The sequence below is a fragment of the Syngnathus acus genome, chromosome 16 (assembly GCF_901709675.1).
Source record: "Syngnathus acus chromosome 16, fSynAcu1.2, whole genome shotgun sequence".
Classification (NCBI taxonomy): Eukaryota; Metazoa; Chordata; class Actinopteri; order Syngnathiformes; family Syngnathidae; genus Syngnathus; species Syngnathus acus.
Window position 1 is genome coordinate 6,035,669 of NC_051101.1, and position 15,608 is coordinate 6,051,276.

General features: G+C 39.7%; 1 protein-coding gene across 1 annotated transcript in view; it reads left to right on the forward strand.

The window, feature by feature from the left end:
• Nucleotides 1–15,608, forward strand: part of zfpm2a (zinc finger protein, FOG family member 2a) — a 100,758-nt gene that overhangs the window by 14,621 nt on the left and 70,529 nt on the right. The window contains exon 2 of the mRNA XM_037275033.1: nucleotides 14,475–14,633. Within this exon, the coding sequence (XP_037130928.1) occupies nucleotides 14,475–14,633 (159 nt within the window). The remainder of the gene's footprint in view (nucleotides 1–14,474; nucleotides 14,634–15,608) is intronic.

Here is a 15,608-nt window from a genome sequence, read left to right on the forward strand (position 1 = left end):
AATGCTTAAGATTTCATTTTTTAGAGGTAGAAGGATTTTTCTTCTTTTGCGTAACATGTCTTAATAGTTATTTGCATTTGTAGTTCTTTTACAAATGGTCCATCTTTGTCACTGAAGTTGTCTTTATCATGAATGCCACCGGAAAGAGCCTCATTATGTCATTGACAATTTAAACATAAGTTACTTGAGTAACTGGAACAGAGTAAATGTATAATATATTGCTGTATAATTTAATTCTGTAAATAAATGTATAATATATTACATTATATATTTATTGACGGTATTTTTTGTCATTATCCTGGAACTTTCTCTTTTTGTTCGCCTGCAGAGTATACAATATATGAAAATTGATGCAAAGTTTTTTGGTGCTTTCTTTATTGTATAAAGCTACGGCGATGCTGCTGAGCTGGTGTTTGCCATCTGACTGTTGTTTGAAGTCAGCACAAGTAGACAATATTTGCTTTGCACCAATTTCCGCCCACTACGTCTGACTGCTGCGTTTGAAAGTGCAACCTGTGTGCACTCTATCAGCGCACGGCCTTGAAGAAATGGTTCAAATTTGTCGTTTGGTTTGCATTGACAATATGGTTGTTGGGAGTGAAGGTTTTTACCGTCATGGCTGTGATGGGGTATATGTGATAGGCAGGTGGGGGAGAGAGAGAGAGAGAGAAGGGCCAAGTGTGATGGAGGTTGCAGTGCACCAGATTGGGCCATTAGGAAATGGCAGATACCCTCAATTCAGAACTGCTGGGGTGCGATCTCTTGAAAGCCCCAAACTGGGCCAGTTTCAGTCCACACCCTGACTGCCAGGAAGAGAGGACAAGTCAGACAATAATGAAGAGAGACAAGAGTTCACAAATCACAAACACCTCTAGAATTTAAATGAATTCCAATCTAAAACCTTTTTATTTTGTTTATGAAATTGAGAAAGTAAAAAAAAAATCTATAAACAGGAACCAATTGAATTGCAGAAATTGTTGACTTGAGGAATACATTTTTGTATTGCAGATGTAAAAACTGAAACAACCTGAAGTACCCAGTGGAAAAAGTAAACCCCAGATTATTGTATTAGCCTACATTCCAAGATGTTTTTTTGTTCATTAACTATTTTACATGTATTACTATCAATTCAGAGAATGGATGAAGGCTTTACCAGTTTATACGTACAGTTCAGAAATCCAAAGGCTTTCCCGGTGTATACAGTTCAGCAGTCCAAACAGTATACAGTGGTAACTTATATTTGTAAAATATTTTTATTATCTCTCTCTCTCTCCACTGATTGGCTGTACTGCATTATTTTTTTTCCATTTTGCATTTAGATCATAAAGTGCTCTGTCAAATAGCCTCAGCGAGCAAATGTGTATGAAAGTTCTTTTCATTCCGAGAAGTGTGTTTTGAGGGAAGGCTAAGAGGGGGCTGCTGAGACCAACAGCGTTATCAGCACCAGATGCAGGTTGACTTCAGACTTCCATTGCAAGGTAAAGAAAAGAGAGGGAGGAAATTAATGAGAGCTATAAAGCCAGCAGGATAAATAATTAGCCAACTGCTCCTTAGATCTGTCTCTCCATTTGCAGCGGCAAATAAATCCATCTTGCAGTTTATTTGTCAAAAAACGAATATATTATTTTTGTGTGATTTAAGCCTTCTGTTGGTAGTTCTGTGTTCTTCTTTCTTTATCTGTCAAATAATTACTATACCCAAATCACAAGTTTCAAAGTCTTGCCACTATCTTCCAAACATTGTCAGCTGCTGTTGTCCGTAAAGTATTATATTAAAAATTCAGTCAACCTCATTCTATTTTATTGAATCTAGTTTTAGTCGACTATAAGTCAAGCATTTTAGGATTTTCTTTTTAGTCTTAGAAAACATAATTTTATTTGTCTAGTTAGTCAACAAAAAATGCCAACATTTTAGTGTAGTTTTAATCAGGGCAATCATATTTTACCCTTTTACATTTTTGTCAGCAGATAATATTGAACATTTTCAATACACATATTGTATTATATGTCTGAAAATGTAGGTTAAAGTTGTTTTGTTTGGCTTCAGCTCCACAGTTGCCTGACCAGAATAACAAATCTCAGCACAAATTCAACTTCACACACAATTATGTCAACAAGTGGCCACTATCATGGCATGCTAAAAGCTAGTAAGTTAGTCAATATTTGTTTGGTTTTATCTTATGTTTGTTTATAACATAACCCAACTTTTTAACTTACCACAGTGTCTTTGTGGTCTACTGCAATGTGTCTCTTTAGGTTTGTTGTTTTTCCAGCTACCCCATGCCCACATGACATCTTTTTGACTAAAATCAAGGATAAGTATGCTTTTCTCGACATTATTAAATGTATCCAATATCTCATCTTCTCTCTTTCCCGGATCCTGTGCAAAGCTTGTCCATGTCAACTTTTACGCGGTGGTTATTTTGTCTATTGAGGTCTTGTAGTTTTTCTTCACTGCTGCTTTCCTATGCCTTCGTTAGGATCTAAAGTAATTTCCCTTGCATTTGAGGACATAGCATGCAAGTTTGCGTTGATCTGGAGTGTTTACATGGAGGCTCACTCCCTGAGGATTTTGTATTATTGTTGTCACACTATATGGAGCACATCCACTTGTATTGTTCTAATACTCCACCGGTAGAATTGAAAAGAGCTGAGAAATCACCAAGAGACTTACATTATCCTCCGTCTTTGAATGCTATTCATGTGTCTTGCGTTTACTAATCTCCCCCTCTAATCTCATTCAAAGATATAAATAAACAAGTAATGATGCAAATGGGGAAAGCACATGAGTGAACAGCTAGAGGATTATGGTAATTAATGATTATAGATGTTTTCTTTTTTTTTTACTTTAATATTATGTATCTGGGTAATAAAAATAGTTTTTGTTTAAATCCACACATGCAACAAAATATGTTGTCAGGTACTCGTCCACAAAGGCAATTCACTGTATCAGAACGCACCTAGACAGACACTGCATCTGTCTTGATAGACACTCTGCTCTATTGATCTGCCCAATCGTGTATGAATGCCATCCAAATCGATAATGTTGCATTGCTAGATTTACCACCCCCGCATCTCTTCAGTGTGAAATCAATCATGTCTTTAAAAAAAGAGTTCAATGTCGGCCTCCGTCAGCCTTTTATACACTACATTAGAAAGTAAAGAAAAAATGACAGCGGATACCAGATCCATAAAAAAAGACTTTGAAATAGATTCCTGGGAGGGTAGGGGGTGTGGGGGTCCACTCTGGCACAAGTCGTGGCATTGATGCCACAGCCCCTGGGCGCAGGGATAGTTGGCATGGACAAGTTGGTTGCTGGGCTTGTATCAGTGGGCACGGGCCCATCCTGTGGGAGCTCCTAAGCCATGCTGTCTGAAGAAGGACTGATGAGTTTGGCAGCACATATGGGCATACTATGGGTTTTTATTTCAGTCAAAGCAGTGCCGATGTTATCATCTTCGCTTCCCAGCATGCCAGCGTCACCGAGGCCGATGATTGGGCTTCACAGGGCCCAGCCGATTTGTCTACGACTGTTTCTAGTGTGTATATTACACTGAGGTGACAATTTGTTCCAGCTAATTGGAAGTTTGTGTCGGTCTTCCCAGAACAAAACACCAGCCTATCACAAATTACAATGATATCACAAACATGGATTCAGCCCGCCTCAGCTCTTTTTCCAGTCGAGACAGGAAGTCGACGGCTGCCTCGGTTTGTTGATAAGCATCCACAGGGTAATGAAACTTCCACTTTGATGAGAAGTTGAAAAGAGTGTGTCCATGTTGGTTTGGCAGAACATTAGACATGGCTTCAGGCAGGTGGGGCAGGCGAGGGATGGCGCCGCTTTAATAGGGCTCATCCAGAGGTGAAAGGAGCACTGCTTGCAACGAACTAAGGGTGGGCGCAGGGGCTGCCAGTACATGTCTTTTGTCTTTCATTATCTTTATTTCCTTATTATTTTAAATGGCCATCCTCTGCACGTTTTTTTTCTTCTTCACTAGAAGCTTTTTTGATATCCATTTAGATTGGAGCTTCATTAAAAACCTCAGACAATGGGGTGACTTCTAATTAAGTGGCGCCGCATCTGGCCTCTGGCACCCTATCCCGTTGTTCCATCTATTTTGCTGCGGAGAATTCATTTGTTTCTTAATTAAGAAAAACACCAATAGCGTGGAAAATCTGCTTATGGTACCTGAATTGTAATTAGTTAAGTAGTGAGGGGAAGGTGAAAAACACCTACCAGTAGCTCCAGAAATGAACTCAGAGCTGATAAAAATGAACAAACTAGCCCTGCATATATCGAGGCTAGGGAGAAAAGTGTACCATCATTATGGCTAAGACAATATGCCAAACTATCTTCAAAGAAATCAAATTGCTAGAATGTTTTCATTTGCATGTATTAACCATTAACATAATGAGGAGAAGTGACATTGGACCCGGATTGCGTGTCTGTTCGGATTGATAACTGCCGCTTCTGCAAATTGTCTCCTTTGCAAAATTGCTAGTAGTCAAACCGATCGGTGTTGAACTGTGAATTGGACAGTGAACCTGATGCATTGTTGAATCTGACACATTGCTCTCTGACGTCTATCCCTAAACAAGAAATGGTCTTTTTTGTTTCGAAGGATATGCGGAAAGCTTATTTGCATGTGTGTGTGCGTGTGTGTGTTCAAGTGTGTGTGAATGGTTGCGGCAGACGGTGTTCGCATGTGGACGGTTGCACATTCGGTTCTCTTCCCCTCCCTCCTTGTACATACAAACAGGCACGCACATACTGTAGACCTAAGCCAGCGTTCCTCTGGCAAAAAATGAACTCACACATCTGAGTGCTAGCAGGCTACCAAAGGCTTATCAGTTCTGCAAAAACTCACCCTGTAGCCCAGTTGGCGAGTTGGCGGGCAACCAGCCATATCCAGTGTTTTGCAAAACTGTATTCAATATTCCAAATACTGTAATTTTCTGTATCAACGTGCCATTTCCCCACATCAGCATCGTAGGTCAAATTATTCAATTAAGTGTCTGTTTATTACTGATACCAAAGCTGGATGGTGTTCCTACTTATCACCTTTTTTGCAGATTGGTGTTTTTACTGAATACCATCATAAAGATTGTCTTGGCTGTAATTAAAATGGCACCGAGACAAATTTGGCACACGGCTAAGACACAGTGAAATGAAGGCGGTCAGGGGAATTGCAGAGGCTATATTCTGTCATCCATTGAATCGGTTTAGGCTGTAAAGCAGCAAAAGTATTGTCAAAGTGCTACTGTGCCCCTTGGAGGAAGAGGGATGAGAAAGGAAAAACACCCTGCGGTGGCGTTGTTGTGTTCCCGGTGCTTTTAAGAAAAGGTCATCAAACTGGCTTTTTTTTTTTGCTTTGCTGACTTAAGACAGTGAATGGCGGTTGATGGTTTTGTGGCGTCCTTGGAGCCAGCCAGGCTTACATCCATCCATCCATCTACAAGCTTGTGTGTTTGATGCGCTACCGGCAAGCTATGTGGACACGTGTTTATATGCCTCATGGCAAATACGTATGTATACCTTTCACCGTCTTTGACTCCACAAGCCTGTGTGACTTCTCAGTGAAAAATGAAAGAAATCAAAGCCCCAATAAGCTGAGGGTGTTAAGCCACAGAGGGGGAAAAAAACTGAGCGACTTTGGATTTTGACAGAATCTTCCTGCGCCCGGTGACAAAAATTTGCATTGTTATCGCTGATAACTGGTGATGTTTTACTTCGTTGTACGTTTTTATAAAATATGTAAAATGTAAACCAAGCCTCCAACGATTCCCTTAATGACACGGATCTAGCTTTTTCTTCCCCGAATCGTCTTAGCGAGCTTTTCAGTGCCGAATGTCTGATATCTGAATATTAAAAAGGAGTTTCAAGCTCATCTGCAAATGTGATTTTCACATATCACACTTCTGCAGTCTTCAAGCTGCTTCATCGCCAAGCTTCTGAGAAAAGATGGCTGAGGAAGGGGGGTCGGGGGAAAAAAGAAAAACAAGATGCACATATGGGTTGCGATTGATGTATTCCATTTCTGACCTAATTTAAATCCCTGCCAACTAGCTCATATGCATACTGTACATTTTCAAAATTACTGAATATTAAAAACCTTGACTTCTTCGTGCAGATAGTTATAATGTTGTTATAATGCACCAGCAGTAAATATATTTGCAACCAATAATAATGTAATGGAACAAAAAATAATTTGGACATCATTTTGATGCCTGATAGGCCCAAGGGACTGGCCAGCCGAAAGACGGTGGCCCATTGACATGCTAGCCTCGCCAAGAAATAATTATGGCTGCCTTTCTTTGTTCCTCCCAAGCTTTCTCTTCTCAGAGCACTAGTAATTTGCTTGTGATATTTTAGTTTTATAAATGACTTATTCTCTGTGGACTTGAGTATTACGCGGGGGTAAATTAAGGCGCATATCAGCTGCCCGGTTGCCACATTTTACGGCTAGAAACAGCAGAAACACCATACCGAGAAAAGTAATTATAATCATAATTTATTGTGACAAGTCTAGATGTATTGAAGTGCTCCATTTGTAAAATTTGGACACAACCACACCCCACATGGCCAAACGCTATTGTGCTGGAAACACTGTGTGGGACATTGGCCGCAGTTGGAATATCTTAAGAGGACGCAGTGTGTCAGGCAGCGGTTTGTTGTCATGATAATCCCCTCATTTATAATGTCGAGATCAGCAGGTTACCGCTCGCCACGTGCATGCCATGTCAAGACTTGGGACAGGCGTAGTGGATTGTCATTTCTCAAGCAATATTTTGACAGTTCCTTCACTTTACTCATATGCTGCAGCTCAAAGGTCAGCGCTGTGCCACTTCCATTTACTATGAGCATTCAATCCCTGAGGATGAGGAATGGTGCTCTCGCCCCTCTCAGACACACAGACACGCAGACACCCACAGTCGCTTACTGCATCTTAGTGTATTTACTTTTCGCTAAAAGCCAAATATGTCAAGATTACAGTTAGTAGGGAAAAGGCTCCAGATGTTTATTGTTGTACCAAAATTTAACAGCGATTACTACATATTGCATGTTGTCATTTATCGAATTCATATTTTCCGCTCTTGCCATCAGTCTAATTAGAGTCACCCTTCTAACTTAGCTACGTGTCACATTACCAACTATTTTAAAGTCAGGTATGATTGCTGCTGTCTCAGTGGTGTAGCTGTCATCCACTTTCCAGTGCGATTAGTGCTACTCCGCAGGTTATGTCAACCAAAAAAGGGTACTTGTCACTTGTACAAAAAAAAAAAAATCATTGTTGCTGTCCCATTGTTACCAGCTCTTCCAGCTATCATATGGAAATTGATGGAGTGACGGTGTTTTAGCGAGAGGAGCAGTTTTGAGAACCCAGGGGGGTTATGGGTGTAAATCTCCCTCATACAGTTCTGCTTCAGGCCACGGAGAGCACCATCATTAGCAACAGCAGATGGAGCGGCTTCCGCAAGGGGTTTCTGTCACTTCTGATAGGCTGTCTCCGGAATTTTCGATGACAAAATGGATTTGGGATGGAAGTAAGAACGATGAAATCCACTTGAGATCAGAGAAAATGAATAGCAACACCCAAAACAAAAGGCTTCCAAACTCTTCTGTAACTGGTGAAATATGTTAACAATGCAATGTTATTGCAAAATACAATATTTTGTCATTATCAAAATCTAAAACCTTTTTTTTTGAGTGTAGAAATTTTACATTTAATTTTACATTGTGCTATATACACAGAAAATGCAAGTCAATCTAAAACCAAATTACAGTTACCAATATAATCTAGAATTAATAAATTAGATTAGATTAATTAATTAGAGTTCAGATAAAATTATTCCATGCATTTATACATATAGTTTGTATACATGTGGTGCGTATTGATTCATCAATTCAGATTTTTTTTTTTTTTTACATGTCGCTATCAAATAGTATAGAAACTTAAAAACAATTTGACATTCAATGGAGGAAAACATAATGTTTTGTTTTTTCTTTTTTCTTCTGTTTTTTTTTGTTCATTGTGGTACTTGGTAAAAACTACAGTACTGATATCCATTTTTATATTGGTACAGTTAAATAAACTAAAATCAGTGTATATTTTAGAAACATAGAGATGTACAGTTTTTATATGCAATAAGCACTTTAGAATTTTACTGGTTACAAGGGTGGCAGGCCTGCTATCCAGGAAGTGTGTGTGTAGTGTGTGTGTGTGTGTGTACGTGTGTGTGCGTGCGTGTGTGCGTGTGTGTGTGTGTGTGTGTGTGTGTGTGTGTGTGTGTGTGTGTGTGTGTGTGTGTGTGTGTGCATGCGTGTGTGTGAAGCGCTGGCGCAGTCGTAATCTTCCAGCAAGAAGTTTCACAAGGCCAGATCAAGAATTAGGAGAGGCTGCGGGTGGGAATCGGGGGGTTGGAGAGAGAAAAGCCCAGCTCACTCTCTGTTTTAAAGGACAGTGCTTGCTTTGAATGTCATTTGACAATTTCCTTTTAATTAGAACCAATTTACAGGAAGATGCCCAGCAGCTAATCTTAACAGGATAATTAACTTCTATTTTCTTTACTTTTAATTAAAAAGTGGAAAAGATTGAGCTGATCCATAAAGAATTGTTCTTTTGAAATGTTCATCAGGCTTCACACTTCTTTTGGCATTGGTAATATTTAGATCATATCTGCAGCTCACAGTCTCTTCTGAGTTATTGCCATGATTTGCTCTCCTTATCCGAGGTATTAAGAAGTAGAACTATCAATAGTATAAATGGGAACCAGAGGCAAATAAGAATTAAATTAATGAAGAATTTATTGCTTAAGACAACCCCCTCTCTACATAATAGAATGGAATTGGAATCACAGATTTGTTAATTTCTTTGAAATTCCTTGATGGAAAATATTGTTTTATCTACATTATTTGATACACGTAATACTCTTTTGTGTATTCCCATTAAAATAGGTTCTACTTTTGAACTCTATTACAGAACACAATGTCATTAATGACCCCCTCAAAACAAAAAAGCATCTACATATAGATATGTATGTAATCGTTAGGATAAAAAAAAAAAAATTCCCCGGACAATCGCAGCTGGTGAACAAATAGATTTTTTTTCGCCACTGTTAGCGTCACCCAACTGACTACACTTAGTGGAGATAAAGTGAGGCAGTATGAAGCGAGCGTGCTTTCAACAGTGCCTCCACTCGTCTGCAGATGAGCTGATGGCTGAAGATGGATGCCCCCACTTAACCATGATAGCTCCCCGGAGGAGCTGCACTCAATGGCTTCATTAAAAGTCAACGTTTGTGTGAAAAGCTTGCTTAAAAAGCCGTAATTAAAGCCAAATATATTTTACCTGCTTTGTTTCAGCTGTCATGTTAGGTGTACAGCACATGCTTAACTTTTATTTCCATACAAAAAGCAGACCGAAAGCAATAAATCATCTCGCTGGCACTATGGCACCTCTGCAAAGGGAAATAGATTCCTTTAAAGGAAGAACTAACAAATTCTATATTATTAAATTACAATCTCTGTGACTTTTAAGTGCGCAAGCCATGTACCAAGTCTGCTTACACTTGTATGTGTAAATTGCAGGGGGGGAAGCAGGACCCAGCTAACCCCACAGAGAAACTGGCTGGCATCTGCTAAAGCCTTCGGGCATGCTCAGAGGTGCCTCCAGCATTTTAATGGTGTAGTCAAATGCCAGCATGTTTTTAAGCCAGTCCAATTCCAATTCACTGGATAAAGAAGCAAGCGCGTGTTATTCTCCTTCAATAGACCATACTGGGCGCAGCAACAGTCAACCCAGCAACTCGGAAAACACGACACGATCCAACGTTGGGTCTGATACTAAAAAGAATTTTGAGACACTATTTGAGACAGATCATAGATTTCTTTGAAATAGTATCCTTCGACATCTGGGTAACACCTTCACATGCTCTCCTCATTTAAGAGAGGCCTCACTATCAAACGGACGGCGTTTCACTCTATGATGTACAAATATAAACATCGTCTTAGGCCAGCTAGATGCTTGATGTCATCTGACTCACTTTACGTAGATATTATCCATATCTCCAGATAACTGTAACCCAACTGGTGTCTTTTACGAGAATGTGAATGCCCAGGAGATATCCACACCAGGCCTTTTTGTCGCAATTTTCCAACCAAAATCCTTACTGCTGCGTTCCAAACAGTTTGTTGACTGTTGATTGTTGCCCAAATTTAGAAAGGCTGCCATTTCCACCCTTGGGAATTAGATTGCTTAGCAACTGGATAATCAAGTTAAACAATACCATAGCTTCTTCACAGTCTCAGGCTGTGACTTTGAGAACACGTGATCCCAGCACACTCTCATTTACTATTTTCAAACAATCATTTTATGTACAAGCGGCAATTTACATAGCATTGGCTTCACATTTATTTTGATCAGAGAAATACTTCAAGAAATACTTCAAGAAAGGGCTGCTTTTTTGTAATATGTAAGACTTATAGGGAATGGTTAATTCCTCTGGGGGTTCTTGTAAGATATTAACCTATTAAGAGCAGCATAAACGCTATCTATTTCATTACGGTGATCAAGGATTAAATTAGAGGCCTGAGCCCTGTAACATATACACTAAGTCTTCTACAAGGCCGAGAGAGCCCTCTACTTCCCAAAGGTCATTAGAGCTAAGCACAGAATATGGCCCCAAGTCTCTTCTTGCATTTCTCCTCCTTCACTTTCTCTCCCCCCTTACACAGGTGTGTCAAAGTCTGGCCCGCGGGCCAAATACGGCGCTCAGTGTAATTATATTTGGCCCACGAAGACAAATTGTGCATCGACTTTGTGGCAATACTAAAATTCAAAAAATATTTTTAATTTTAAAAAATAGAGCTGTTGCTAGGAATTTTATAAAAAACTAAAAACTCCAATCGCTCACATTGAATAAACTTAGTTAAATCAATACCCATTTCATTGTCAAGCAAAAGTGAACGTTTTCATCTTTGTAAGAGCAGAACATTTTACAAATGTGTTTTTTTTTTTTTATTGGATATCATTATATTGTGTATGTGGTTATGTTGTAACAGATTGGTATTTATTTTTAAGCACACACCCAAAATGATATCCATGTTTCTAATCCATGTTTAGTCCTAGTCTCTGCCATTGTGGTTATAACCTTTTTTTTTTTTTTTTTTAAAAACAACACATTTCCAGTTGACCCTTTGGGTGTAAATTTGTATAGATGGGCACACAAATGATTTCCATGCTTATAGAGATCGATAGCTTTGTTCTGTCAGATTCAATTACCTAACCTCTAATTGGGGAACTATAGAGGGGGCCGGAACACACATCACACTGTGAAGCCTGCTCATAATACGAGGTATAGCTATCACAGCTTGGCCAAAGGAGACTAAAAATGCATGCCATTAAATTAGCAGTTACTCATCCCACAAATGATTTTGTTTAGCAACCTTCTTCTTTTGTCATAGTGTAGTTCTACATATTGTCCATTTTTAAATCTTGTTTGAAGACCAATTTTTATTCTTTGGCTTTTGACTGACTGACTGTTCTGCTACTGTTTATACATTTGTGTCTTTTGTCTTTCTGATTAGTCCATCACTATATGTGAAGCATTTTTCTACAGCTGCAGCTGTTGTAAAATGCGCTATATAAATAATGTTGTATTGTATTTAATTGTGTTATCAACGGCCTTGATTGTTAATTGTGTTGTTTCCATATATGGTACATGTGTGTTTTTCCCCCAATTTCCTGTTGTAGAATTTTTCCTGTTAAATACTATATGAAGCATTCCACAGCTTTCTTCTACGAATATCCCTTTCCTTTGTAACTCATTAATCCTCTGTCCATCATGTGGTCTGCGAGTATCACCCCATTTTTTAAATTCGGTGAGGCCATTAGCATAGCCCGTGCTGGAGCGCCACTCTGCATGGGCGATCTCTATCAGACAGAGGCCATGCCACGAACAAAAGAGCCACTGTGATCACCCTGCATTCAGCGACCAATGTCTCTATTAACATTGGCTGCTCCTGCCCACTGCTCCCACCACATGATTATTAGAAAAGGGCGATGGCAGAAGAAAGGCTGATGATATAGTTCAGAAAGCATAAAAGAAACAGATCGAAAATGTACATATATATATATATATATATATATATTGCAAATACTGGATTTGTATTTGTAACAATTTCTAAAATTAGGCCTGTTATAATGTCAACCATCACAAACTGATTGTGTTGTTTCTTAGATAAAACGAAAAGCAAATACTCCTTCTTTGGTGTCACTGGCCAACTGAACTCTTGAGGAGTCATAAGTGGGTGAAGCCGAAGCTTGCATGCAAAGCCTATCAAAATGCACCAAACAAGCATGGATCACACACTGAATGTGACAGGATTTTAAACAGTACACAACTAAATATAGCAGGGACACCACTATCAGAAAATGAGTTAGGAGTGTGGTGCTAGTCGTTTAGAAAGTCATTATTCTTATCATTGCTGTCTCTGAAATAATTTCAGGTCCCTCCATGCAATGAATACTGTATAATAAACTAAATGTTAGAATTTGAACAAACTTAACTAATCTACGTAGTTGGCAAGAAGTTGCCATCTGGCCTCTGTAATGGCTCTGACCGTATGGTGTATTTCATTTTTTCATATTCAGATAAACCTGCAGTATCTCTATCGGTTGGAAAATGCTCCATTTAGTTTTTATCTTTTCGAGAGGGGAAGTGAGATGCCCTTATTCAGAGTCTATTAAACTGCAATTCTATCTCATCTTATCTACCTAATCTTTGTGTCTTATTGACCATGAAGTTTATCTTTAATCTCTTTTCACCCTTATTATCACACAACACTGTGGGTCCATTTTCTCTGGTATGCACTAGTGCTGCCGTATTTGTCCGCACCGAGGAAGAATAGTTTTGCTGCACACACAGCTCTTATTCAGCTGTGTAATAGAATGTGTTTATCGAAATGTATTTTCCTGCTTTCTTGCACCTTCTGTCTCCGATTGCCTTGGCGCTAGCTTTTAATGCCAGTCATACAATCTCCCCTTGATGCTGCCTTGTTTATCACTCCGTATCATCTTAAGTGATACTAGAGTCACGTCACGCTTCACTTCACTTTTCAGCAAATCAGCAGAAGGCATCCGATACGATCATAAAACTGCATCCCGATTTAAGCGTGGCATGACGACTTTTGCAATGTCTATTTGAGATGTGCGCTAATTCTTTTCATGTCCAGCCCTCCTGCTGATGTAGACCTCTACAAAGGAGTCATTTATAGGACTAATGAAAAGAGCAATCAGTTTATGGACATCGGGGGGGGTCTCTTCTGTGGCTCTGATTGAGAGAAACATGAGAGGGACAAGTGCCGCTGAACTGAACTGAAATCACTGCTTTATTATAGCAGAGGGATTCACTTCCACCACAATAGAAGAAACATATCGAGAGGTGTCGAGAGGATATCAGCGCTCTGTGTTTGAGCTTCAGAATGATGCATAAGGGGCTGCAACTCAACTCATGTGACGGGGAGAAACCGATACAGCACCCAAATGTTGCAGGCAGCGAGCAATGAAAACACTTCAAGCGATGATTACCCTAAGCTCAAGAGGGATTTTTCAGAAAAAAATAAATAAAATAAAATAAATAATGCCGTTTTCTTGCTTGCACTGTATTCTTTCCAACTTCTCATTCGCTGAGTCTTTGGTATACAAACTCTGGAGATGTGTTGTGGTGTGAAGGAAAAGTGGGTGAGATTATCTTAATGACATTCAAAGGCTGGGTGAGATGTTTTTCACAGCTAATACAATTCAAGTTGCAAAAGAGTAATTCCATCAACGGCCTTGATTGAAGCAAAATGGTAATATGCAAATTCCAAAATAGATGTACAGCTACAAGCAAAACTCTGAAATCATTTAGATTTAAAGAAATAATACTGCACGGGAAGAGGAGGTATGGGGGGTTATTAATCACAGAGAAAAGTGTCTGCTTTAAGATTGCACTGGTGTATTACCTGGAGGCATGGAATGTAAATGGAAAACCTACATTGTACCCTGTGATAAGGCTAACAAATTAATAAAAGTATTTTTATTCCCGCTCCCGTGCTGATGCCTGTATAAAAACTCTGGAAAGGAACTTTTTTTTCTTTTTCTATGTGACGTTTTGTTTTTCACGGGCTGTAATTAACATCATCGCTGACCTTGGCTGCACTACAACTTCCCAACAGAAATAATAAGTGACTGCTATCTCCTATTGACAGTACAATAAGACTGCACAAAAATAGAATGTGCATTTGTATTAGCAAAGAAAATGAAACAAAGTGACACCTTTTTTTTTTTACTTCTCGAAAGCCTGAAGGATCTGATGAAACTGCTTAACATCGGCTTGCATGTGTGTGTGCACGTGTGTGCGTGCGTGTGTGTGTCTGTGTGTGTATGTGTGTGCGTATGCGTGCGTGGGCGCGCTTGTGTATGCACCCTCAGGTCCTCTGGAGGATGGCCTGGAGGAAGAGGATGAGGAGTGTGTCTCTGAGGAAAACGAGCTCCTGGCCAAAGATGAGTTCTCAGTGGAAGAAAACTTCCCTGCCGAGTTTGATACTGAGAACATGAGCTGTGAGGACATGGAGTACTTCTGCAACAAAGGTTAGTATCGTTGACTTATTTGAAACCGATCCCCCATGATTCTCCACAAGGCGTGTGCGACGCTCTTTTTGATGCCTAATGCCTGACAATATGTTGGGGAAACCCTTGTGCCAAGACATCAAAAATAAGTGTGACGCATGCCAAAGGCTTTTAATAAAAGTCCTGTTCAAATCAAGCCTGGCTTGAATATTTTTTTCTTGTACTTTTCCAGCCTCATTATCTACAGTGGAAACTATTCTTTTTGATATTTTGTTCCCACAATCCCCACCTAAGAGCAGTGGTTTGATCTGAGAGATTGGCAGACTGATAGTGCTATGAAGGTGTGTTACGGTGCACCAATGCACTGGAGAGCGTGGCGGTTCCTTTTGAGGTCGTGCTGACTCCACTAAGCAGCACCTGCTACTGCTTGGAGGTCCAAGACTAGAAAGAGCAGAGCTTCGCCGGGCAGGTGCTAGTCTTCTTTGAACTCCAATTCAATTAGATTTCGTCTTTGTGTTGTTTGTTCCATTGTGGTCATACCGTGCCATCACATGAACTAATTTGTGGTCTTCTCCAGGTTACAGTGAGAAGATGACAGAGTTGTCCAACCTCATAACAACCCCCCTCCAACCCCTCCACCCACCTGCTCTTACCCTCAGGTCGCATGTCTCTGCTAGCCCAGGTGTCCCCCTCACCGATGCCATATATTTCAGTTTTTAATGAAGCCACCGTTCTTTTGAATGAATGGCCTTGTTTCTCCTTTCAAATGAAAATTGTTTAGAAATATTTCTTTTCACACTTCTAAACTGATGTGCCTCGTGGGATTACATTACAGACGGAAAATGAAACTTTCATGTTTCAGGTAGGCTATGCCCCAGTAATTGTATCAATGTCTTCCTTTTGTTCTCTGGGAAAAGTTGAACGGCGCATTTGTTTAGAAATTGCAATTACCAGCAACACCGCGTCTGCTTTTAGCCTTTGTCTCTGACACGATGT